At 42.6% G+C, this 25,840-nt stretch overlaps 1 protein-coding gene across 2 annotated transcripts; it reads left to right on the forward strand.

Annotated features, from left to right (window-relative positions):
• Positions 1-1,622: 1,622 nt before the first annotated feature.
• Positions 1,623-25,840, forward strand: LOC122887717 (proline-rich protein 7). 2 transcript variants are annotated; one of them, XM_044221178.1, is made up of 3 exons: positions 1,623-1,928; positions 10,071-11,989; positions 23,323-25,840. In XM_044221178.1, exons 2-3 carry the CDS (start codon positions 11,647-11,649, stop codon positions 23,925-23,927), a joined length of 948 nt encoding a protein of 315 aa, XP_044077113.1. In that variant the 5' UTR covers positions 1,623-1,928; positions 10,071-11,646; the 3' UTR covers positions 23,928-25,840. The 2 variants fall into 2 exon arrangements, with proteins under 2 accessions (XP_044077113.1, XP_044077112.1); XM_044221177.1 differs by having other exon boundaries at positions 10,119-11,989.

Raw genomic sequence — 25,840 nt, forward strand, 5'->3', positions numbered from 1 at the left:
AGGGCTTAATCTCATGTGGTGGCCATTTTAGGACATCTCAGATTCAACTTGTCAGGCTCAGCTCTACATTAGATACGAGTCAACTTTTATCATCTAAGCTCGACTTTATCAGTTTCCGCTGTACTTAAGCTGAGCTGTGTGTTGAGCTGAATGCTGATGTTAGCATGCTAAGTTCAAAGTTGAGCATGTAAGCTTGTTAGCAATGTTAACATTTAGCAGGTTAACATGTTAACAGTTAGCATTCATCTTAGAGGACAGCCGAGGCTGACAGGAAGTAGGTCTTTAGTTTTAGAGGTGTCCTGTTGTGAGCTCAAGTGTACATTTCGAGCCGGTGGTGGCGCTAGATGAATCCCCTGACTTTCCATCTAGCGCCACCAGCAGGCTGGCATTTTTGTTTTTCGGTGACACGTCTTGACAACTACTGGATGGGTTCCCATGAAATTTGGTGCAGACATTCACGGTGCCCATCAAACTTGCTGCCAGCTGGGGGACGGCCCATCGTTCCGAAACCCCAATAGTCTGAAAGATAAATGTCCAACAGCCCGTTATCCCGAAAAACAAACGGCCATTGCTCCGAAAATACGCACATGGGAGAAGTTAGCCCTCAGGCCCTTCTGCCAAAAAGCCTCTCTGCCAGTTAACACGTGGTTGGCGTTATAAAACCCTCGCACGAACAGACGAAACCAGAGTCCAGTTTACTAGCACATGCACAGTCAGTATAGTTTATAGTGCGGTACAGTCTGCGCGGACTTGGGCAGATGATGAAATTTACACCAGGCAGCCCCATAAGTACAATAATACTACATTTCACCTTATATTCAATTTTATATCTATATTATGTTATATAATGTACTACCTCTTATTTCTATATTTACACAGACACTGAGTATACTTAATCATATTATACAGCATATTATTCTGGTGTTTGCTGTTATAGTGGATGGCACATTACTCTTTACTTTGCTGCTACTAATCACACCTCCAGGTCACTTTGCTTGAGACAGTATTATAGTACTGTATGTATGCGTACTGCTTGCCTTGTAGTTTTGAGTGCTATTGTATCTGTTTCTATTCTATTCTTATGTTTATTTTATATACTTTTACTACTTTCTCTCATTTCTGTCTTTGTGCTGCTGCAACACCTGAATTTCCCCTCTGGGGATCAATGAAGGATTATTTTATCTTAACCTCACTCAGCTGCTTGCTGGCTGTTTAAACTCAACTTCTGGCCTGACCAACAAAAACCATCAATGGGTTTCAAATGAATCCAGTAAATAATGGCTAAATAGATATTCTGAAGACTCTTTCCCCCTGCGTAACCTACAATTTCAGCACTGGAACAGGTCTGAAAGCAGAGATAACATAACAGTACAATACAACCGCGTATACTCTAAATATTTAGTAAATGTAAAAGCATATTTCACATGCAGGACTCTCTCTTTACGCCCTCCAAGTCGTGCGTCCTTGGAAAACCCCTGCTGACAGGTTGATTTGTATTCTCATCACCCGGACAGACAGACGCTGCGCGTCACGAAGCGCTCCTTCTGCTGTTCCAGCGATGGGAGAGGAAGGGAGGGTCTGAATGCAGGAGAGGAGAGGAGAGAGAGGGAGGAGAGGGAGGGAGGGAGGAGCCAGGCTGTCAAGGTGAACCGATAAACCTCTTTTTATTACTCCTGACGTCCAAAACACGACGCGCAGCTCCCGGCGGCTCCGCGCAGGGAGGAGAGAGAGAGAGAGAGAGCGGAGGAGCTCGCATCCTTTATCGGGAGATGATCTGACCGGAGCCGGTGGACGGCGCACACGCCGACAGGACCCTCGTTTGTTTTGTTATTTATTTATTTGTTTATTTTAAATTGGACATAAAACTTAAATGGCACGGAGCGAGCTGGGTGCGTCATCTCGCCGGAGAAGCCGGAGGAATTAAAAAGGTGAGTTTTTCCACCAAAAATGTGACAAACAGAGAACCTGTAGTGTGCGCGAGGAAATAACCTGTGAGCTGACAGCGACGTTGTTTAAGGTATTTTAATACCTGCGCTGCCTGTCTTACGCCTCAAACATTCATTTACTGGCGTGCTGCTGCTGTTCGTCTTTATTTTCAGTGTCAGGATGACAAACCCTCCTGCTGTTTCTCTCGTGGAGGAAATGAAAGAAGGCGCATTTGAGTCCGAGCGGTTGCGTAATGTAGGAATCGATCGGCATGTTTTGGATGCCTCGACACAGACGTGTTTCAGTTTAACTCAGAAACAGAGCCTCCGTGTTGGTTTCCAAATATCAAACAAAGACTTTTTGGTTTTGTTGGCAGCTGTGTGCAGTTTAATTCTCTGTAGCAACACACCTGGACAACCCACAAATACAGAGGACATGCAGGGGCCCCAAACACCCAGGGGTCCCTAAAGAAGTTCCCATGTAGATAACTTACAGCTGTAACACAATAAATGAATGAACTTAATTTTCTGTCTTAGACAAATCCCTTTATATATTGTAATACACCAAAAACATAATTAAAGCTGACATAAAAAAACCCCAAAATAAGTCCAACACCAGGTGGATATTTTATATTTTTAGACTTAAAGGTCGAGTGTGTAACATTTCGGAGGATCTATTGGTAGAAATGGAAAATAATATTCATAAGTGTGTTTTCATTAGTGTGTAATCACCTAAAAAATAAGAATCGCTGTGTTTTCGTTACCTTAGAATAAGACGTTTATATCTACAGAGGGAGCGGGTCCCCTTCCACGGAGGCCGCCATGTTGCACCGCCATTTTTCTACAGTAGCCCAGAACGGACAAACCAAACACCGGCTCTAGAGAGGGCCGTTCGCGTTTTTCGCGGCCACTGTGGTTTCTCCTACACGCTTGGAAGGGGAGGGCGAGGCGAGCGGTGTTCAGATGGTTGCAAACTGCAATTTCACCGCTAGATGTCACTTAATCCTGCACACTGGACCTTTAACATGTTTAAATACAACTACTTTAGATCAACAACAAAAACCAAGTATACAGTATTTCCCCACCAACTTGATGGCTTCGACTTTTAATATTTATTTTATCAGAATCAGAAATACTTTATTGATCCCCGAAGGGAAACTCTTTGTTACAGCAGCTCGCCTTTACGTCAGTGCACACAGGAGTACTAACAAAAGATATAATACAACACACTATAAAAACAGGTCAGAAAATAAAGAAAGAAAGAAATGAAGTACCCACCTGGTACTTAATTTATTGGGTACTTATTATTCTAATATTTATAATTTTCTTAAAAATAAAAAAGGACTTTAATGTCACTCCACATTTTGCTAATATGACGTGTGTGAGCAGGCCAGCGCCTTGCTTAAGGACACTTCAGCAGCACGACACAGGTGGAGGAGAGGTGGAGAAGACAACATATGATAGCCCACTGGAAGCTACAGCATGACGTTTAGGTGAAGAGGTTGCGCTTCAGGCCGTGAACGTGTGTTAGCCATGTTAGCCTAGCCTACAGTTTACATATAAAACATGTAAAAATAAGACTGCTTTGATTTGAGGGTGTTAACGTTCACATCACATGAATAATATCCGTTACAGCCCCCTGAAAATGCTTGTTCTTACATAAGGTCATTAACACAATTCAAAAGGAATCAAATAAACTCTTTAGCCATGCTAACAGGGCCTGTCAGACATTCATGGTTCCCAGAGAATGAATCCTAATACTTTGGTGATCCCCTGACTTTTCATTTAGCGCCATCATCAGGTCAAAATTATAATTTGTACAACACTTTGGTTAATGACTAAAAACCTGCTAAACTAATCGGCCTCAGCTTTACTTTGCATTTACTGCAAATTAGCAAATGTTAGCATGCTAACAAACTAAACTAAAATGGTGAACACGGTAAACGTGATACCTGCTGAAAAATCAGCATGTTAGCATTGTTAGCTGACGTTAGCATTTAAACTGCTGTGCCTGCATACAGCCTCAGGGGCCTTGTCTGTCGACTCTTAGTCTTGTTTTTAAATAAACGAAGTCAAAATGAAAAGTACCAACAGAAAGAGAGAAGCATGGGAAAGACAGGCTGGTCAAATTTAACAAAAAGAAGGGAAGACGCCGCAACCAGTCATCAGTTTCTGTTTAAAAACCTTTTAAACAGAAACAAAGCCATAAAAACCGTCGTCGCAAAACTAGGCGGCTGCAAAAATAAACAGTGAGCAGCTGAGTCACTTTTCCTGCCTCCTTTATATAGAGCTGCACGATTAGGCCAGATTAGGAACACCTGAAGAGGAAGGACGATGAGATTAGAAGAAATGCTACATAGGGCCAGCAGGGGGAGCAAATTACAAAACAGCTGCATGTCCTGCTTGTTTTGGGGCCTTTTTCACCTTCAGTCTGACGTTCAGTAGTGAAACACATAAATTGGATTGTGTTGTCAAGTCATGTGACTGACTTGGACAGTCAGGAACATTTGGCCATAAAAAAAAATCCATGGTTGTCTCGTCTGTACGTTTAGGATCTATGAGCCTCCTTTGCAAATGTTTTCTTAGATTTTCTTTCTTAAATTTGTTTGTAAAACTTTGTTTTGTATAATATCTGTATAGATTTTCCCGACATCAGAAGTGTTTAATTTGCCTTTTCGTGTCCTAGACCTCATTACAAACCAGTTTGAGTCGCACTGACCCCTTGTGACTTTTGTTCTTACCTACAAAGATTTTAGAAATAAAAAAAACATTGAAGAATCTACCAAAAGTTATTAATTTGTTCGTATGCACAAGTTAATAATAATAATAAACTTTATTTATACAGCATTTTTCAAAACAAAGCTACAATGCTTTACATGGTTGAACCAGGATTAAAACATTTCAGGAGGCAACGAGGCGAATAAAATCAGACAATGAAAATAATATAAGAATGAAACGTGAGAACTTTAACTTTACGTTTCAGTTCTGCTCCTTTACTGTGTGAAAGCTCAGATCTTTATGAAACAAGCGTGTTGTAGAGTTTCAGAGAATGCAAGGACACGACTTTCCCCGACAGGAAAGTTTGCGACGTTCAGGTTTTCGTCCGACACCGACCTCACGTGGATCCAGTGATGGCGTGGGTTTTTCACTCTGAGGGAAACGTGTTGACAGGCGTGCTGCTTTCTGAAACCTCAGAGGAGATCAAGTGGCCTGCTGTGGCATGAAACACTGAATCCTGGACAGTCACAGGTTCCACATCCCCGGCGAGGTGTGTTTGAGGAGGACATTTTCATTTTCATAGGATATTTGAAGATTCAGCAGGCAATTTGTCAAGTTTATTGCTTTGATTACTAATTATACAAACTGCTGTACAGTACACAACGTACTATTTCCAAAAATCAGACCAAGTTTTAGATGTTGACATCTTCCAAATTTAGCGAATATGATGATTTTTAGAGCTGCACCAATTAGTCGACAGATTTATTAGTCGATCGACAGAACGTTTTGATAATATATTTGTATAATAAAGGTATTTTTTAAGCATTTTAAAACGTGTTAAATTAGGTTCAAATGTAAGGATTTTCACCTTTTCCTCGTCTTACATTACAGTACATCGAACATCTTTGGGTTTTGAACTGTTGGTCTGACAGAATAAGACACTTGATGATGCCCTTTTTCATGGTTTTCCAATGCAGGTGGATTTGAGCTTATCATTTGAATATCTGCTGAAATCACATATTTACCATCATGGACTCCTGTGGTTGGTCTGTTTTGCTTTCCCACCAGCCTAAACAAACCGAGTCCACTTGGCAGCCTACGGAGACCCTGCTTTTCAGGTGGTCTCTGGTTTGTTTGGTCGACAGCTTTCCCACCAGCCCAAACGAACCGAACTAAACAGAAAACACACCAGAGGTTGTCTGAAACGCACCAAACAGGATAGGGGTGAAAGCAAGGGGGCGTGGTTCTGCCGGACGTAGCAGTGCACGCTTCGATGAGCTCCGTGACCGTCTCAGCCCGCGCTCTGAGCGCGCGTCGATGCATGTCAAGTATGAAGGCATACGGACTATACTATTCATGTTTTCCTACGATTTGTATATTTGATCACACACCTGTGCACATGGAAATGTAAGCCTGTTTGAGCATCTATTGATGCAAGATTCTACGCTGATACATTGAACGAGTTGTACATATTTTCCAGTATAACGTCATGATAACGTGAATTTGAGAATTTATCAACCGTCAGGTAAAAGTCATTTGAAAATCTGCAGCGAAGTCTAGCCGTGGTTGCAGCCCTCTCTGTTTGAAGTCACAATTAGGCACGAAGTCTCCTATAGCTTTACTCTTGGGGTTAGGGCCAAGATTAGGTTAATCAACACCTTTTTAGGTTACGGTTTTGCTAGCTTAATCAAAAAGTGACAAGACGACCCAACGTGAGCCCACGAGAACGCACATCAGGCACACAACAGTGTGACAACAGTGTGACGCAGGGCGTAAGGCACCGCCCGCGGAAAATACCACGTTTTTAGGGAGTCCCGTGAAAGCAACATTAGTTGCCGAAACAGCGTGTCCCTGATTTGTTGTGATTGTGCACACACATTCGCATCCTGCCGTTGGTTCCGGGCTTTTTTGCTGATGGTCAGTTCGTGGAGTTAATGTGCCAACAAACGTAGCAATGTGCCTACAAAGGCAGTGAAGAAGAAGGCCGCTAGCTTTTAAACATGCATGTAAACAATGCACGATTTAGAGTATTTTAAAAATCGGCTCTGCAAATGTTTTGTGAGGAAGGAAATGCATTTAACATGTTCGTTAGACACTGAACGTTTGTGTACAACAACACTGCACAGGGCACCTTTAACCAAACCTTACCCACAGAGGCGGAAACCATTTTGTTAAGGTCTTTTGGGCCGTTTTGGAAGACATTGGCTGACGACCCATTTTCTTTTTTCCTACTGTTTTCTGATAAAACACTGATTAAACTTCTAACTGCTGAAGCACTTTGAACGGCTTTTGTTTGAGATTGTGCGCTAGAAATAAACATGAACTTAAACTTGAACTTAAGGACTTGTTTGTCCTCTAACATTGTAGCAGTCTCTATGGACAAAAAGCCCCAAGTGGCTTACATTATGCTGCAACATCCCTTTAAATGTTTAACCATGTAACATCCTTCACTATTACTGCTTTTATATTTAGCCTCTTTACATTTAATCGATGCCCTTCAGTTTCAATACAAATCATTCATTCATTCCTCTGGTGTTCATTCAGTCCTTTAAATCGGGGTCGTTTTATTTCATTTCAGTTTTATTAGTCCTCATGAGAGGCAGATAAAAGACAGAAGAGGGATGTAAATAGGACTGTATGTACTGTAAGTGTGTGCTGTTGTACATGTGTGGGTGTGGAGGTTGAGGTCTGAGTATCGCTGAATGCTCCTCTTTGATGACTGGATTGGACAGGCAGGAAGCGTAAACAGAAGATCTGCTCCATCTCAGCGGCTGTGCGACCTCATCGAGGCCCTCTGCTGATGAAGCGCCTCTGCTGAACAATTTCAAGTTTCAATAGACACAGCGGTGTGATTCCCAAAGGCGATATGGCGGTGGAAGATGACATGCCCGCTCCAGTCGTACTATAAATGAACACGTTCCTCGTAGATTATCTGTTAGCGTTTGAAAAATAAAATAAAATTCACAGTTTGTTTCAATTCTTGGACAAAGTAGATGTAACTTCTCTCAGAGGACAGATATCATATTTCAGAATTGCTGAAAATGTTTTCAGGTTAACTTGAGCGGTGACAGAACGAGATGTTGCAGCCGACGGGACGAGTCACGACTGTTAAGAGCATTTTCAAGAGTGAGGGTGATTCCCTCAGGAAACGTTCAGACAGGAGGGGAGGAAATATTACATCCATAATCTCAGCAGTGCTTTTCAAAAACATAATTCCTTCTCTTTTCTTGTAATTTTGCTGTCGCTGACAACTGGAAGAACCACGACTCAAAAGATGATGCAGAGATGAGCAGATGATCTTCACATTTCCACCTCACAAAAGCATCTGGAGGTCACTGTCTGACAGCAGCCCCCCCCCCGACACAGATAATAAACAAGACTAAGAATCTAAAGTTTTCACTCTTCCAGTGAAATATCTCAACAACTGTTTGATGGATTGCTATGAACTTTTGTACAGACATTCATGATCCACAGAGCATGAATCTTACTGACTTTGGTGATCCTCAAACTTCTCCTCTAGCGTCACCATGACGTTAACATTTTAGGTTTTTAATGAAGTGTCTCGACAACTATTGGATGGATTGCCATTCAATTGCCAGACATTCGTTTCCTCCTCAGGATAAATTATAGTAAACTTTAGCGACACCTTAACTTTTCATCTAGCGCCATCATCAGGTCAAAAATATAAATGTGTCCAACACTTTGGTTTGTGACTAAATACTTGAAAAGCTAATGCCATTCCCATCAGCCTCAGCTGCACTTTTAATGTGCACTGTTTAATCCCGAACACGCTAAAATAAGATGGCAAACATGCTAAAAATCAGCACGTTAATATTGTCATTGTAAGCATGTTAGCATTTAGCTCAGGTTGTGTGTTTGAATGGTGAAGCGATCACTTACCTTAAAAAAAAAACGAACACAGTGCATAGTGACTCACAAGACAAGTGTTAGCCGAAAGTGATTCGTGTCAGCAAAGACAATCTTCATTTCCAACAGTACTGATACACATCGTACCTGCTGAACTTCAGCATGTTAGCGCTGTCTTCGTGCGCATGTTAGAGGTCCAGCGACTAACACTTCCCTCAGAAAATGTGAACAATGCTACACTGAAACGTCCAGTTGTTAACCTCCCCTTCACCACACACACAGTTAAACAGTTCAGTATAAAATGATCTGTCAGCAGAAACCTTCAGACGGGTTCTGGGTGTCAGAGCCAGCTCCGCTCGGATTTTACTGGACCTCTGAAGGAACAAAACATCTTAGCGTCCAGAGGAGTGTCTGCATCCTCACTGGGAACGACATGCTTACTCGTCCTCGTCACTGCAGTGAGGGACAAACAATCCTTTGGGTACTCAGTTTTGGTCCAGCTGAAATCATGCAGACAATCAGCTGCTAATCAAGATGCAGAAATCCTACGCAGGCTGAGCAAATTAAGAAACAAAAGCTAGCTGCTGTTTGTGTGCGATTATTCTGCTGTGGTTTTAACACAAAATTATTCATGTATTCTGTTTTCTACCATTTAGAGGCCACAGACTGTTTCCCTTTAGCCAGTGAATGCGTTTTAGAAAAAAGGGAACAGCATCTGTCATAGTCAGAAGAAATGATTGAATGTATTCTACTGTTGAAGGACTGCTGGAGCCAAAAATTAAACAAAAGAAAATTTAAAAAAAGAGAAAACGATGAATTTATTTGGAGTTGTGAGCTTTTTCTTCTCGTCCTTTCTCCTTCTTCTCTCTGCGTCTTCCTCCTTACCCGAATCTAAAATCCTCCCTTCAGACTTGGGGTGGACATTGCATATTAATATTCACATCAAACCTTCAATTGAGGATACTCGTCTCATACGTGGTCCCACTTTTTGTTTTGCTTTGTGCGTTTACGTCATGGACTTCATGAATTGTGGATTTGGACAAACCTCGACACTCGTGGACTAGAGTCACATCAGAAAAACGAAAGCACGAGTCGTTTCTGCAAATTATAATAGTTCATAGTGATGTTTCCCTAACCTTAACATGAGGTTATTTAAACCCAAACTATGATGTATCTCTAACCAAGTCGTTTTTGTGCCTGAACCTAAGCAAACCTTTAACCATAGCTGCCTAAGATCAGTTTTAGATTTGTAATGTTTTTGCATGGCACTGACGAAGGACGCTTCTGTGCGTTTGCGTTTTGCATTACTTTGAACACAAATAAGGAATAATTTGTCCTGTTTTTTTAGTTTTATTTTCAGTAACTCTGTCTTTCACGACATCACTGTGAATATTTTCTCTGTGAGCTGCTCTCTGAAGTGTGAAACCGATACTCACCCCCCCGAGGTCGGTGCCATAATCCAGCCTGAACAGCTGAGATTTATAAACACAGGGCCTCTGCGCTGTTTTCACTGCTCTGAGTTCTCACTGTGTTGAAAATATTGTCTGAATTTGTCCTCAGATAATCACTGACGATGGTCTCGTCTCCTCCTCGTGTGTCTTTGTACAGCAGCGTGAGGCCGAGGAGTCCTGCTGGGATCTGAGGGGGAAGAATTCGGCGTCCCGGCGGTGTAGACGGACCCCCGACTCTGATCCCCCGCAGCCCTGAAGGGACCAGCTTGACATAGACAGGTTTTTTGGCACTTCTGATTGGATGTTGCCTCAGTTCATCGTCCCACAAGCCTTTGTTTCTTCCAGCTTCTTCTTTTTTATTTTTTTCCCTTGTCTCTTGGACTTGAGGTTCTGCCTAAAAAGAAAATCAGGTGATGATGCCGAACTTCATTTTCCATCAGAAAAGATGGAAAAGTTTTCAGCCACCGCAGCTTTAACAGCCTTTCAAGAAAACTGAGAGGGTGGATTATTGAAAGGAGTCTGGTGGAGCCTTTTGGGCAATTTAAATGGATGTTTGCTGCTGTTGAAACACCTGTGAAGGTGCAGAGTTCATCCGCAGTCTTGTGGAATAACAGTGTGTGTCTGTGTTTGTGTTTATCCTGGGATTCAGACACATTTCCATGTAAATGAGGAGTGCTGCAGAGGAGCTGATTTCTAAAACATCTGGACGGATACAGAAGATTTGCAAACAGAAAGAAACATGTCTTTAGATGTCCTGCAGGTTAACTCCAGTTTTCTGATCTTATTACCAGATTTTTGACCATTCAGTAACTTACAATAAATATATAGAGACTTTATAAGAAATTAATTTACCTTCAATATTTCAAAAAAGCACAAGATTTCCTTCGATTTTTTTTGTCAGTTGGTGGTAGTGCTGCTCTAGCACAGCAAGTTCGAAGTTCAAAAATCCTATTTTTTTATGCCCAGTTTCTGCTGTCACGCCTTAAAAGTGTAACATCCTGTAATTTTACATTAATTTGTCTCTAAAGCAAGTGGGCAGAATCGGTTGTGGTGAGACTAACAAGCCGCTGCCGCTGTTTCCAAGCCATTTAACCTCATCATTAACTTTTTGCATTCAGGTCCTTCGTGCACATTCTTCTAGAAAACAAATTTAATAATTAATTTATGCGATCACACATTTTATGTCTAATATTCAGACGTGACAGTTGTTCCAGAAAAGAAGCAGATTCTACTCAATTTTACTGGATTTCCTCAACAACTATCTATGTGAACTGTTTTTAATTGAAATGATCATTTTTAATGAAATGAAAGTAGAAGCCATTTTAATGTCTGTTTAAATTTAGTGAAGTATTAAGTGAAAGAGATGGCATCGTGAAACGAACCAGTCACTGAACACATTTCGTGTTTTTCAGATGTTTCAGAATCAGATTTTTTGTGATGATTTTAAAGGATGTTGTAACTTTAACTGACTTAAATGCATCAACATTCAAGTCAAGTGGCTGAACTGTCGTCGCCAGAGAAGCAAGCTCTCTTCGCCTGCTGTTAACACCTGTTACCTGTTCCCACCTTGGATTACAGTCCGCAGGATAGCAATGACAGCATTTTGACTGACAGTATTTTTTAAACACGTCTGAAATCACCTCTTCTTGCCTCAGAGGGAACTCTCAGCCCGTCCCGTCACCGCCATGGTGATGTCGCAGGGCACCTACACCTTCCTGGCCTGTTTCGCTGGCTTCTGGTTGGTCTGGGCCGTCATTGTCATGCTCTGCTGTTTCTGCAGCTTCCTGCAGCGCAGGCTGAAGCGCCGCCACGAGGAGAGGCTGAGGGAGCAATGTCTGCGAACTGTAGAGATGGAGCCGCTCAGCTGTCACCCCGCAGGATACCCGCCTCTTCCTCCTCCTCCGCCTCCACCACCTGCACCGCTGCCCAGGGAGCCACCGCAGTTCTGCCCTCCTCAAACACTGTCGCCGCCTGTTCCTCTACAGGTTCCTCATCCCATGCCGCAAGCAAACTGGGTCAGCATGCCAGGTAGCGTAAATGCATTGTTATTGGTTTTCTTGTTCTTGTTTTTGTAGATTCAGTATTGTGGATCTCCACAATTTATGTCAATTTTTAATCCTAGTTTGATATGCTGTTGTTAAAATTTTAACAGTTTTGAACAATTTGATAATGAAATATAATGATGGGCAGTCCCGTGTCTGAGGATCTGAGGTTCTGGAAGGAGGTGGAGGAGGTCAAGGAGGCACTTTGGGCAATTAAAGGTGTGGAGGGACTTATGTTTGTGAGGAGGAGGATTTTAAAAAGTGACACATATTGTAGTGCCTTGAGGTTCAAGTGTTATTGTTGCCTCGGTACATTTCCTTATCGGCGATGTGTACCTTTCAGATCACAAGAGCTCAGAGCTGCTAACAGGATGTGTATTGAGTGGAAGTAATTTATGCTTCATTATCCTTCCAAAATATTAAGTTGTCGGTTAAATAAAGCTACTTATTAAAATCAACGAGTGTTTAACTTTACCTACTGCGATAATCATGTTGATTCTACTTGTTGTTTCCAGTAGCTAAACAAAAATCTAACAACTTGTATGTTGTGGCGTAATAGTACCCGAAATAAGAAATTAATTAGAGATTTAAGTATTTAAATCAAAATGTAAAATAATTATTAACACTTAAGTTGCCTTCAGATGATAAGAAATTTGCTCTTCGCTCACTGCGAGGGAAGGCGCAGAGCGTAGTGCAGACACTTGCAGAGGCAAAGAGCAGCGCAAGTATGTCATCAAAAAGTGTGCTAAGCTAACTTAGCATTGGATTTAGCTAAGTTCATACACTATATGCCTATTCACAAGCGTCGTAGCCCCATCTGACTGCTGACATTTCGCCATGCATTACTTTTCTTGGCGAGATCGTGGTATGCTTTTAAATGAGTTTTGCTTCCATCACTCTCTACCTTCTCTGCTTGCATATGTCGCTTCTGGCTACATCACATACAGCTGTTATCTCATTGGTTGTGCTTTGAAAGGTCAGCGGTAACCAAGGTCAAAGTTGAATTAATTTGAAACTTTGAGCGCAGCGCTCTGGGGCAATTTCGAGCAGTTTTGAGCTTTTGTCAGTGTGTGAGGCTGTGGCTGTTTCCTGGAAGCAGTACATACCAAAGACCCTCAGGTCAACATCCGACCGACCTAAAAATGTTTTAATTGTTTGGAACTCCCCACCAGCAAATCCAGCCACCTTTGACTTCAAGATATCCAGCCCCAATTATGAATGAAACAATCATTGGCAACCACAGAGCGGAGTCTTTTCCTCTCTTCATCTCTCTGAAGCCGTATTTATAACAGTCAGCATTCAAAATATCAACTACTGCATCCATTAGTCTCAACACCAAACTCTTCTGTCAGCAGAACATTAATCACTTCTCTACTGCTGAGTGTAATAGTACTGACAAATACCAAACCTGTCACAGCTAATTTGCTCTTTATTTATGGACCAAAGGCATATTTCATTCATAAGACTCATAATTTGAACTCTTATTTGAAATACAACAAAGGCAGGGAAAAATAAATGAATTCACAACATTCATAGGAGCAATTCAGATGACAGAAAAGCAGAGTGAGCTGTGTCAGATTTTTTTAGACTCTTCGGTTCCCAGCTTCCACCTCTCTGCCTGCCGGGCAGCGTTCCCCCGCGGGGCGTCATGGTGACAGCTGCCGCTGAGGCGTGGGTGGTGACTGCGGAGGCAGAGCGGTGACGGAGCGAGAGCAACAACACGGCCGGGCTAAACTAAAAAAGAAACAGAAAGATGAGAAGAAAGAGACAATCAGACGGGAAAGTGTAGAGTCAGCAGGAGCACAGCTGGGCGAGAGAGGGAGCAGAGATGTGGAGGGAGAGAGAGACTTTTTCCCCCCCAAGTCTTCATCTTAAAAAATAGGTTTAGATTTTTTCCTCTACGTACATAGAAAGTTACCGATCACTGTAATCATTCCTCCTTTCCATGCTGGCCTTGAAGCCTTCCCTTCCTAACGTAATTATCCTACCCTGTTAGAAATGGGGAACAAAACTCACAGTCCTTCTTCTGTGTAAATAATTATTCTTAAGTTTAGCCAAAGCTAATATGAAGCTTCAACAGTCTGAGTTAGCTGAATCAAGTTGGTATCTTCGCCCTGGTCATTTTCAGTGGACACGGAAGCTGTGTTAGCGGGGGCTAGGAGCAGTTAGCTTACCGTTTCTTGTGTCGCTCCAAACCTATCATCTGTTACGTGCTAACTTATTATTTCAGTGTTGCTGTGTGCTCTGCCACGTCTCTACACTTCTTTTACTTCAGAGGCTCCCAACCTGGGGGTCATGAAATCAATCTAAGGGTGTTGTGAGATGATTACCCGGTTGGAACCCCCCCCCCAATTCTGTTCTACCTCTAAAAATTATTCAAGTGAAACTGTGAAGGGGACATCACTCTCAAATTCTTTTCACAACTTGCAACCTGTGATGACGTTTCCTGTTGAGTTCAGTGATTGAAGCAAATAAAAGCCTGGGCTATTAATTGAAGTTTTGCAGTAATACAATTAATCCTGGGGGACACATGGAGATCCATCTAATAGTTGTCGAGTCATTTTGGGCCCTGATAGTGGCACTAGAGGAAAAGTCAGGGTTTCACTAAAGTCAACAGGATTCACCCTCTCAGGACCATAAATGTCTGTTCAAAAGTTCACGGCAATCGATCCAATAGTTATCGGGAAACTTCGATCTGGACCGACATTGCCAGTTGTAGAACCACGCCGCTAACGTGGCTAAAAAACACTCATAAGCACTGAATGAAAACCCATGGGAAGAACAGAAAACAATCTCTCTTTTAAAAGAATAATTTCAATGCACGGTGCTCCTCTGTTTTAAGAGATTTTTTTTTAGTCAGTCAATTTACCACAGGCAGGGTAGCTGCGTCAACTTTCCTCGCCACATTTGTGTAGATTCTGGCTTCGGCACAAATAGATGACATTCCCAACTTTGGCCAAAACCTGCAAAGGCAATGATTGGTTCAGTTATTGAACCAGCTGGTGAAACAGCCGTTCATAAGAGCAACATGATTCAGACATCTGGAACCAGATTCATCGGGCATGAAAGCTCTTTTTAATCAACACCCTGCTTCATTTATACAGTCACAGCTGGCAGCTGCCAACTACAACCAGACTGACACTGCAGGTCACTGAGCTCCACTTGTGCAGTTGGCAGTTACGTGCCTTGCACAAGGGCACCTCAGCTCTGCAAAATTAGAGAGGCAGTTTGTCCTGTCCAGCATTACACAACTTTGCAGTCCTGAGCACTTCCATTTTCCCACCTAAAAACTTGCCAACTGTTTCTCAGCCCAAGGTCAGTGTGTACAACGATTTTTATGAAAATTGAGTTTTGGGCACATTCTGCTTTACCCTGCTGACAGAGGTAAACACAAGGCAGCTTTGCTTCTCAGGAATTCAAGCTTCACACGAGAAAGCTAGAAAAATGTTTCCACAAGCCACTAGAAATCTGAAATGAAAAAAAGTGCAACTGCAGTGAAAATTATTGTCAGTCTAAGCAGCATTAACATTAAGTAAAAGCACAGGCATTACATATATGGCAGCGAAGGACCCAATAAAAATCCTACAAGCTCTAAGTGACCTTAGAGCTTTAACATGTACAGCAGATTTGCTACTTGCAACAGTGTTTCATCAAATACTAACTTTACAAAGCTTAAAATGTCATTTTTTTTAATGACAACTATGTTTTGCTGACCTGGATTGCATGAGAATTGACTTTTGTTAATGCTGTTGAAGAATTAGAAAGCAATGATGGAGGAGGAGCAGAGTAAACGATGGAATCAACTCCTTCAAAAATCTGTAGAGTGCTAGAAGAGAAGAGGTTATTATTGGCATGTAAAAAGGAAAGCTGTAGTGAGTGAAAGAGCATCAGCTGCTGTCAAAGATGGTTAATGAGCACAGACAGACAGTAAAGAATAAAACAAAAGGTTGCTGGAGTCTTGGTCACAGAGCAGACTGATGAAGAGGTTTAGTATCCAGGCAGCAGCGGAGCTAAAAGAGAAGCAGGTGCCGACCAGCTGAGCACAACAGAGGACGGAGAGAGAAGCCAGGAGCTGTTTCGGTCGAATATACCAGAGGAGAGAGAGAGGAACGTGGAGATGTTGACTCATTTGACTTGTACCCCATTTACACTTCGTGCGTCTTGAATCGGATACCAAGAAGCATTAGAGACGGACTCAAATCACCAAAGCTCACACACTGTATCTCGTTCGTTTAACCCCTCAGTTTCCAGTTTATTTAGGTACAAATGCAACAGTCCTGCAATAAATTCTTTAATTAATGTTCAGTTTTTGTCAAAACTGTTTTAGAGAAGTAGCAGTTTGAGGTGTTTCTGCAATTTACAGTAGCCTACCCTCATGGATATAATGGCGTGCACAAAATAATAAAAACACCTGTTATGTAACGTAATACAATTCAACAGCACCACAAACCTCTTCCAAATGACCACACAGAGTTTCAATAAAAACAAATAACATTATAATCTTCATGATGGAAGGATTTATTGCAGGACTGTTTTACTAGACTACATTAGTTTTAGCTAGGTGTACCTAATAAACTGAGTGTAAATGTACAGTGCATCCGGTGAGTATTCACAGCCAAACAATACCCCGTAATGACAAGGTAAAAGAAGGTTGTTTGAAATCTTTGCAAATATATTAAAAATAAAAAGTGAAAAAAATCACATGTAAATAAGTATTCACAGCCTTTGCCATGACACTCAAAATTGAGCTCAGGTGCTTCCTGTTTCCACTGATCAGACTTGAAATGTTTCTGCTACTTGATCGTAGTCCACCTGTGGTAAATTCTGTTGATTGGACATGATTTGGAAAGGCACGCACCGGTCTATATAAGGTCCCGCAGTTAACAGTGCATGTCGGAGCACAAACCAAGCCATGAAGTCCAAGGACTTGTCTGTAGAACTCCGAGACAAGATTGAATCGAGGCACAGATCTGGGGAAGGGTACAGAAACATTTCTGCAGCGTTGAAGGTCCCAGTGAGCACAGTGGCCTCCATCATCCGTAAATGGAAGAAGTTTGGAACCACCAGGACTCTTCCTAGAGCCGGCCGCCCAGCCAAACTGAGCGATCGGGGGAGAAGGGCCTCAGTCAGGAAGGTGACCAAGAACCGGATGGTCTTTCTGACAGAGCTCCAGCGTTTCTCTGCGGAGAGAGGAGAACCTTCCAGAAGAACAACCATCTCTGCAGCACTCCACCAATCAGGTCTGTATGGTAGAGGGGCCAGACGGAGGCCCCTCCTCAGTAAAAGGCACATGACCGCCCACCTGGAGTTTGCCAGAAGGCACCTGAAGGACTCTCAGACCATGAGAAACACAATTCTCTGGTGTGATGAAACAAAGATTGAACTCTTTGGCCTGAATGGCGTCATGTCTGGAGGACACCAGGCACCGCTCATCACCTGGCCAATACTATCATGTTTTTCAGCGGCAGGAACTGGGAGACCAGTCAGGATCGAGGGAAAGATGAATGCAGCAATGTACAGAGACATCCCTGATGAAAACCTGCTGCAGAGCGCTCTGGACCTCAGACTGGGGCGAAGGTTCATCTTCCAACAGGACAACAACCCTAAGCACACAGCCACGATATCAAAGGAGTGGCTACGGGACTCTGTGAACGTCCCTGAGCGGCCCAGCAGGAGCCCAGACCTGAACCCGACTGAACATCTCTGGAGAGATCTGAAAACTTTCTCACTGCTGTGCACAGAGAGAGGAGAGATACGAGAGGAGGAGGTTACAGATGAGATGAGGAACATAAATGATGTGAGTAAGTATGAGAGGAGAGAGATGATATGAGATGTGAGCAGAGGGATGGGAAGAGGATTTTAGGAGATGCAAGATAAAATGAGAGAGAGAGATGAAGAGGTGTAGAGAAAAGAGAGATGAAAGGAGGGGTATGAGATAAAACTGGAGATGAGGAAAGAGGGATGAGACAGAGAGAAATTTTACGACTTTTGAGATCAGATAAATCCCGATCAGCTTCTGAAGTAGTTATATACTGTGTGACCGTCGCTGAAATTCAACAGTTGTGCGGGGTTGGCACAAAAAATGAGACCATGTTTCGGTGTAATCCTGTAACTCACCATGACTAATATGATCACTGTGTTTCATACAGTAGCTGTCACAGATTACAGTACGGAAATCACTGTATCGCATACCTTATCCTCACAGAACTGGCTGCTGCTTCAAACGCAACCCTTCTGATCCCCCCCAGTGGAAACATCAGTCCCATGTGTTTCTGTGTGGCTGATGATTGTTTAAAGCTGTCCTGGCAGCTGGTAGGATTGTTTACAGCACAGAGATTGGCAGGAGAGTTAAGACAGAGCTGAGGAACAATGAGAGTCTGATCCTGTTGGTATCTGTGAGGCTTGATGGAGGAGTGATGGATATTGGCCAGGTACACACACACCTATAAATACATCCAGCGCCATATGCGTCGGGCCCGCTCATATGAGACAGCCGTCACTCTGTCGCTGTTAGCAGAGACTCCCGCCCGCAGTGTAGCTCATACAAAGTGAGAGTTATACAGAGTTCCATAAGGAAGCATGGCGAACGACGTGGTGAGCGTTTTAGTGAGTCATGACACAGAACTACGGAAGCCCTGAGAGGCAAGTGAGAAAAAAAACAAAAACAATTCTGGTAATCGATTTTCTAAGTCTGATCTTAATCTTTCATATCATATTAATAATTTCAGTTGATCGACTTTATAGTTTTGATCCTTCAGTATTTGGATCAAGCAGCTCGTGATTTAGTAGGCTACACTGCAGCTGTTAATCAACATTTAGGTGATTGTCAGCTCGGACTCGGATCGGGGACACCCCTAGGAGAAAGTCCCAACTTGTCTTTGTCTCAGTTCACACGAGCTACAGTATAGCAAACATGCATATTATTGCATGTGTTCGCTTCTTTCCATTGACTTAATGTGGCCCTTCTAAAATTCACTTCATGTTCACTCTGAACACACCTTGAAAAACAGATTCTTTAACCAATATTATTAATTAATACCAAACTCAAGGTGCTTGAATGAGCAATTTAACAGAGTTTTGAAGAGTTTACATTGTCTGTAGGGAAACTAGTATTTCTTCCTCATTTCTCCACCAGCCGGTAGCTGGAACATCTCAAAAACCACCGACCACTTTTACTATTTTGCAAAGAAACTGTTGTTATAACGACAGCATCAGGAAGTGAGTTCAGATTCTAGTAAAATAAAATTAAATGTATGATTCTTACATGGGGGGGAAAAAGTAGCTTTTCAGGGTGCAAACTTTTTTCCAAGGGAACCTGTGCAAGAAGCTGACAAGACCAGTTACTGTTAATATTTTAGGTCCAGTGAAGTCTTTGAAAGCAGGAGGAGAGCTTGTGCAACATTTCGACAGATATTGATCAGAATCTGGGCAGATTCATCAGCCTGGAAATAGAAACTGTCTTCCAGTTCCAAAAAAAATAAAAAAACTGCTTCAAGACTGAAGTTTGTTGCCCAAGGCTGTTTTATCAGGCCAGAAGTCTTTACCTTTATACTTACAATGCATTGAAATATAGACTCCAGCGTCTTACGTTATGCCCACAGGCTCTCTGTCAGGTCAGAGGCTTTTTAGAAATGTTGCAGCAGCTGTTTTGCAAGCTAGATGCTTTTTCTAAGTCTTATTTTTGTGCTTTGTTTCTATACACTAAAACATATTCAGTTGTTTCTTGCTTTAATGTCTTCCAGAAGAAAATGTCAAACTAATTTATATCATGTTACAGACATGTCGATAAAATGCCACAATTCTACAATCAAACTACACCTGAAGTTTAGCAATTTATAATTTTGTTTTCTGTTGTTTCAACCACACTGATGGGAAATTGTATTTGTTAGAATAAAAGAAAACATTCCTTTACTTATGTCAGCTAAAATCCCCTCAGCAATGTTCCCATTCTTACTGATTAGAGCTGGGAGCTGCGCAGGAAAACAACCCTGTCACCTACAACATACAGAAAATATGTTTTTCTATTGAAGTCCAACTCATTTAAATTGCATTTTTCTTTGTCCGCTACAGCAACATATCTGCTCTGTAAATCACTTCTCCTGTGAGGCAAAAAATAAATAAATCAGGGAGAAGGGAGAAATTTAAATTTTAGATTTTTTGGTTTCATGATGGCACCCCCTAGTTTTGCATTAATTTAACGAAATACAGTTAGATATCCGTCTACGTAGATGGACTCCACATTAGCTTTCCTGCCGGACTCTCCTTCTTATCTAACTTACAAACATACCAACACTCTCGTCCTGCACCTGAGCTTGTTGAACGGGTCAAACAAACATTCACCGTGGAAAAGTGCACTGCTAACGTCAGTTTGCAGGCCAGATAGCTACTTATAGCTGCTCAGCTGCAGCACATTGAACCAAACGGTAACGTACCTGCAAATGTCACCTGAGTCCGGTTAGATGCTGGTGTGGTTCTTACTCTTCAAAGGTGTTGTGCAAGTTCACACTTCACAAGAGCTAGCTCAAAGTTCACTTCACACAGATTAAACTTAACTAGTTCACATTCATAGTTCACAATTTTGAATTTTGAACTAAATTCACAGTACCAAAAAACTAACAAGTTCACATTCATTTCTTCCATTTTTTCCCCCTTTACCTTTTGTTAATGATTTTTTGTGATCGTTATTCACTCGCAGACAGTTCCCAAGACTTCCCAAAACACTGGCATGCCTCTGCCGTAAAACACAGTGCATGAGTGTCGTTAACTCTCGCAGGACTTAACGTTCATGTTCATCAGTTGCAAACGGATTCTTTCTGTTCACCGTTCACCAAAAACATGAGCGTGTTCAATGCACAGCGCTCGTTTACCGCGTTCATGCACAACACTGCTCTTCAATACCCCTAACAACACGTCTGCCCATGGCATGTAGGCTACAGTCCAAGTTTGTTTACTTTGTCTCTCATTCCCTACGGCAGCGTTTCCCAAACCTCTCCTGGAGTACCTCTTGTCCTGCATATTTCAGATCAGCAGCTGATTCAAATGATCAACTCGTTATGAACTCCTGAAGTTGATCATTTGAATCAGCTGCGTTGGAGCAGGGAGCGATCTGAAATATGCAGGACAAGAGGTACTCCAGGAGAGGTTTGGGAAACGCTGCCCTGCGGTGTAACACCGGCACTCTGGCAGCTGCTGTCAATCAAACACAGACACACAAAACATGATAACATTCATTCTTATCAGGAACCAGAAATCGAAGGTAATGTTGTAGAGAAATTCTGTCTACTTTAGGTTCTTAATAAAAGATTCAATCAACGTTTCGTTTCTTTTATTCGTATACACAGATTCTTTTGTGGAAATCATGCAGCAAATTGAGCAGTCTCTGTCTCACAGGTATTAGCCTACTCCTTTTTATAATGAGTGGCAAATAACTTGCGTATCTCGTGGGGCAGCTTGACGGTCACATAATTTGAACACAATCTTGCCCAAATAACTGGCTCTAATCGGTACCTGCATGCATGCATGCATTTTTCCAATCAGAATCAGAAATACTTCATTGATCCCCGAAGGGAAACTCTTTGTTACAGCAGCTCGCCTTTACGTCAGTGCACACAGGAGAAAGTACTAGCAAACAATATGATACACTATAAAAACAGGTCAGAAAATAAATTAAGTACCAGGTGGGTATAAAATAAAATAAGTGTGAAGTACAAGTGGGTTTACCGGTTGATAATGATAATACGGTATAATAATACAACGTAATAACATGAGTAATAAGTAGTAGTGCATGTATTATGACGGTGGATATTGCACAGCAGTAATAGAGGTATGAGGTAGTTCAAGGTTTCATTCGCATGACAGTAATTTTCCACTTGCTTATAAGAAAACTCTAACACAGTAAGCTATTAGACTTTTTTGATTAATTTATTCCCTATAGTACTCTTTAAATTGTTCAGTCATGACCATGATTTTGAATTGGTATTAATAGGTAAATTAATGTCATTCTTTTAAACTAAATTTGCAAACATAGCTTTTAGGATGTGTGTCCAAATGGTGTCTTTCATGGACAAATTGTGCTAACCTTATCTAGCACATTGTGTAGTTGTGCTACCAAACATCTGCACCAAATGAGTCGGGGTACATTTCAGTGAAAACCACTTTCCTGATAATGTCAAACCACGACCAACTAGGCCACAATCCACGACATAACAGAAGTAAATGGAGATTTCAGACACTCATGAATCATCATTTTGCATCATCACTGACACATGAAGTGTTGCGTGACGAACTTTCACATCTATAAAATGTATTTGATTATGGGTTTGTTAGCAGAAAGTAGTTAACGTGCCATGGGCATGATTTCCCCTAGTATAACTGGAAATCATGTGCACTACACTGGAGCACTAAAAAACAGTTTCAGTGAAGATGTGGGAACTATCACCTCTCCCGTTTACTGTCTGATCTGAATAAACAGGAATGAATGATTGAATGAAAGTGTATTTTATGTGTTCACGTGTCTTGTTGCACAACATGCTGCATTGCAGTTCCTCCAATAGAAATGACGAAGTCGTCAGAGAGAGGCAGAAGGATGAAAACAAGTGCGCCTGAAATAGGAGCGAGTGATAAAGGAAAATAAAATGTGTGTATGTGAGTGCGTCTCTCTCCGAGAGTTCAGACCAAATGTGCTGTGATGGTTTTTGTTCCCGCAGCTGAACACACTGTCACATGTATTATTAGGACTGTGTAAATTACAATCGTTGTAATTTGCACTCGGGTTGTGACCTGAAAATGAAGTGTGTTTGTGTAAGTGTTAGTGTGCAACACATGTGTAGGGGGCAGTCATTGACATAATGCTTTCCCAGCCCCTTACCCTAACCTTAACCTGATAACCTCAACCCTAAAACCAAGTCTTAACCGTCCCCGCGGGTTAGTGTGCATTCAGGTTAAAGTCTCCACCGGGATATAAGAACATGATACACACACACACACACACACACACGTATGATAGGTTGCATCATGTGTGTATTATGAGAACTGGATACCACACTGCAAGATGGCGTTCATTCATTACAACAGTTGTTCACCCAGCCCTCATGTCAGTATAGTTTTCTACAAACTACCATTCACGGTCACACCTCCGGGCAGTTTAGAGTCACCAGTTAACCTAAACTAGCCTAACATGAAAACTCCACACAGCCTATTATGGTGGTCTATGGGGAAAATGAATTTTGGGCCTCAGGGGATTCTGTAGTTGCAGTAGCTGCAAACCTGACTGAAACTGTGGTGTATGCTGTGATTGATCTGAAGTCTCCTCTTTTTCAGACACAGACATATTTGGGAAGCCACCCTGCTACGAGGAGGCAGTTCTGATGGAGGATCCTCCTCCGCCCTACAGTGAGGTCTTGGCCGACCCGCGGGGGGGCACCTACCTGAAGCCCGCCCCGCTCCGAGCTGCGGCGCTGCTACCTCCCAGGGAACACCAGGATCCTGCTCCAGTGTTCACATCCGAGACCAGCAAGCCACCCGTGACAGCTGTATTCCCCGAACGAGGTTACTCCTCCCTGATACGCCTGCCTTCATCCCAGCGCTGGGACTCCCTGGGTCATCTCCTGTCGAACATGAACCTGAACCACAACAACCTCACCCCACCAGGGGCCCGCTCCATCCAGGCTGCCGCCGCGATAGCTACCATGCCCCGCCGAGAGCCCAGGACTCACCATGATGGACTTGGGCTCCGAGGTGGAATACAAGGTTTCCAAGGAGGCATGCAAGGACTCCCAGGAGGCATACAAGGACTTCGAGGAGGGATTCAAGGACTCCAAGGGGGGATACAGGGGCTTCAGGGGGTCCATGGACTTAGGGGACTGGAGCCCAGCTGTGGCATGCCAACAGCCTTCCCTCTGCTGGGTCGGAGCACCGCTGTCTAGACCTGAATGCTTACTGGAGGAGTCTAACCAACCAATAAGCTGGTCCATCTCTGAAGAGCCTTCAGGCAGGAGATCTATACAGACAGACTTGCTGTCTGTATGCCTCCTTTGCTGCTCAGTGTTAACAGCACTAACACTACTAGAAGTAGAGATTTAAGTCCCTAAAGAGCTAAAGGAGGGTTAAAGTGCAGCGAAGGCGTCAGGAGCTCAATTTCCCGTGCAGCTCTGCGGGCAAAGGGTGCCACTTACTCTGCTGGGATCCCGACTCTGTGCGTGGATAAAGAGGAAATTACACACTGTTTCAAACCAGTGTTGTTGAGTCACAGAGGTATCCTGGTGTCATATCGAAGCTAAGTGAGTCACAGCAGAGGAAGAGAGAAAAGAAGCAGTAACGAGGTAAAAGGACGAGCAACAAGCACAGCTGTTTCTCTACCTTTCGTCCGGACTCCCTCTGCCTTTATTTTCATCTCTACCTCCCCTTTTCGTGTCGCCCTCTCATTCTGTTCATCCCTCCTCTCCTCTCCCTGTGACTGAGCAACCTATTGTACCAATCTGCCGTTGCCATGGCTCCTGGGAACTGTCTGTTGCCCACGACGACCTCCCCTCTTTTATCTGCTCTGATTTTCGAAGACTCTGTTCACGGCTTGTCTCCTCTCAAGGACTGTGAGTATTAACATTTACAAAAGAACGCGTGGTGGAGGCCAGTTCTCCCAGTAACAGCCAAAACAAAGGTATAGTACAACAAGCTAGCCAGAGAACCAAGTGTACATGGATTGCATTTTGTAACACGCTGCTTCGCTGGTTTCAATGTTTTCTTTACAACAAACTGTCGTAGTTTGGCCTCAACCTGGAAATTAGGTCCATCACAGGACGGCGTCTGCTGGGTCATTCATGTAAAAAAAATGTACTATCATTCTTTTAAGCTTTGTGACAAATGCCTTTTCTCTTGTGAAATAAAAACATCCTCACCTGCTAGGCCTCTTCCGATAATTTACGTAGTAAAAAGGTCAAAGGTCAAAATGGGACCAGCTTCATTCTTCGGAGAGTTTTTATGCTCACCGCAAGGAGTTGTGTTTCTCGTAACCAATATACCATTACATTTTGGATCCCTGTTTCTGGAGCATCTTAAAAAATCTAAATTAAAGCCATTAACTTCACTACATGTCTTCATTTGCAATCTCCTTTACAGTGTCAAATAATATTATTCACTTTTTCTTTATCCTTTTTTATTAAATGCTCGTATTTTTCTTCTGCCTAACTGTGTTATTCTTGTTTGTTTCTTCTTGTCTGTCTGATAGTTTTGAATTAGAGATTATTATAGGGAGTAGCGGTCTTCACGGGTTCCTTCGGTTCTCAGTAAGTGAGATCCGACCCTGGGCCGAGTCAGGCTGTAATATGTGTAACACCCAGGAGTGTGAACTGTATGTATTGCTTCTCTTTTGATCGTGGCTGCTCATTTGAAGGTACCCTGTGGAGTTTCTGAACACTAGTAGCGCTATGGAGGTCATGAAGACCTCTGCTGGGGAGGACCGTATGCCTACAGCCAAGAGGAACCAATCAGACCTTCTTGCACACCAAAAAGTCTTAGTGACAGGTGTGTCGGATCAAAAACTCTTGACTTGGAAAGAAAACAAAGAATTCAGGTAAAGTTCATACAAACAAACATTAAATGAACTTTACCTGATGAGGGTCTGAGGTCGATAAAGTGAGTGCAGGTGACGGACAGTGTGCAGGATTCTTTGTTTGCTTTCCAAGCCGTGAGGCCTCGTGGCTTGCTTTCTCCCCTGCACATATACGGCAGGGACATTTGGTGTTTGTTTGATTTGATGATTGTATGTATTTTAACCATTATTCCTAATTGTGCAATCAAAAAATAAAGGCATGGATTTGCTTCGGGGTTTAGGAGCTGATGA

The sequence above is a fragment of the Siniperca chuatsi genome, linkage group LG14 (genome assembly GCF_020085105.1).
Source record: "Siniperca chuatsi isolate FFG_IHB_CAS linkage group LG14, ASM2008510v1, whole genome shotgun sequence".
Classification (NCBI taxonomy): domain Eukaryota; kingdom Metazoa; phylum Chordata; class Actinopteri; order Centrarchiformes; family Sinipercidae; genus Siniperca; species Siniperca chuatsi.

What these genes read in the sequence shown, in the direction of transcription:
- LOC122887717 (XM_044221178.1), top strand. Translation starts at nt 11,647, where the DNA reads ATGGTGATGTCGCAGGGCACCTACACCTTCCTGGCCTGTTTCGCTGGC. An exon ending in AAACTGGGTCAGCATGCCAG is followed by an intron (nt 11,990 to 23,322) that starts GTAGCGTAAATG and finishes CCTCTTTTTCAG; the next exon opens with ACACAGACATATTTGGGAAG.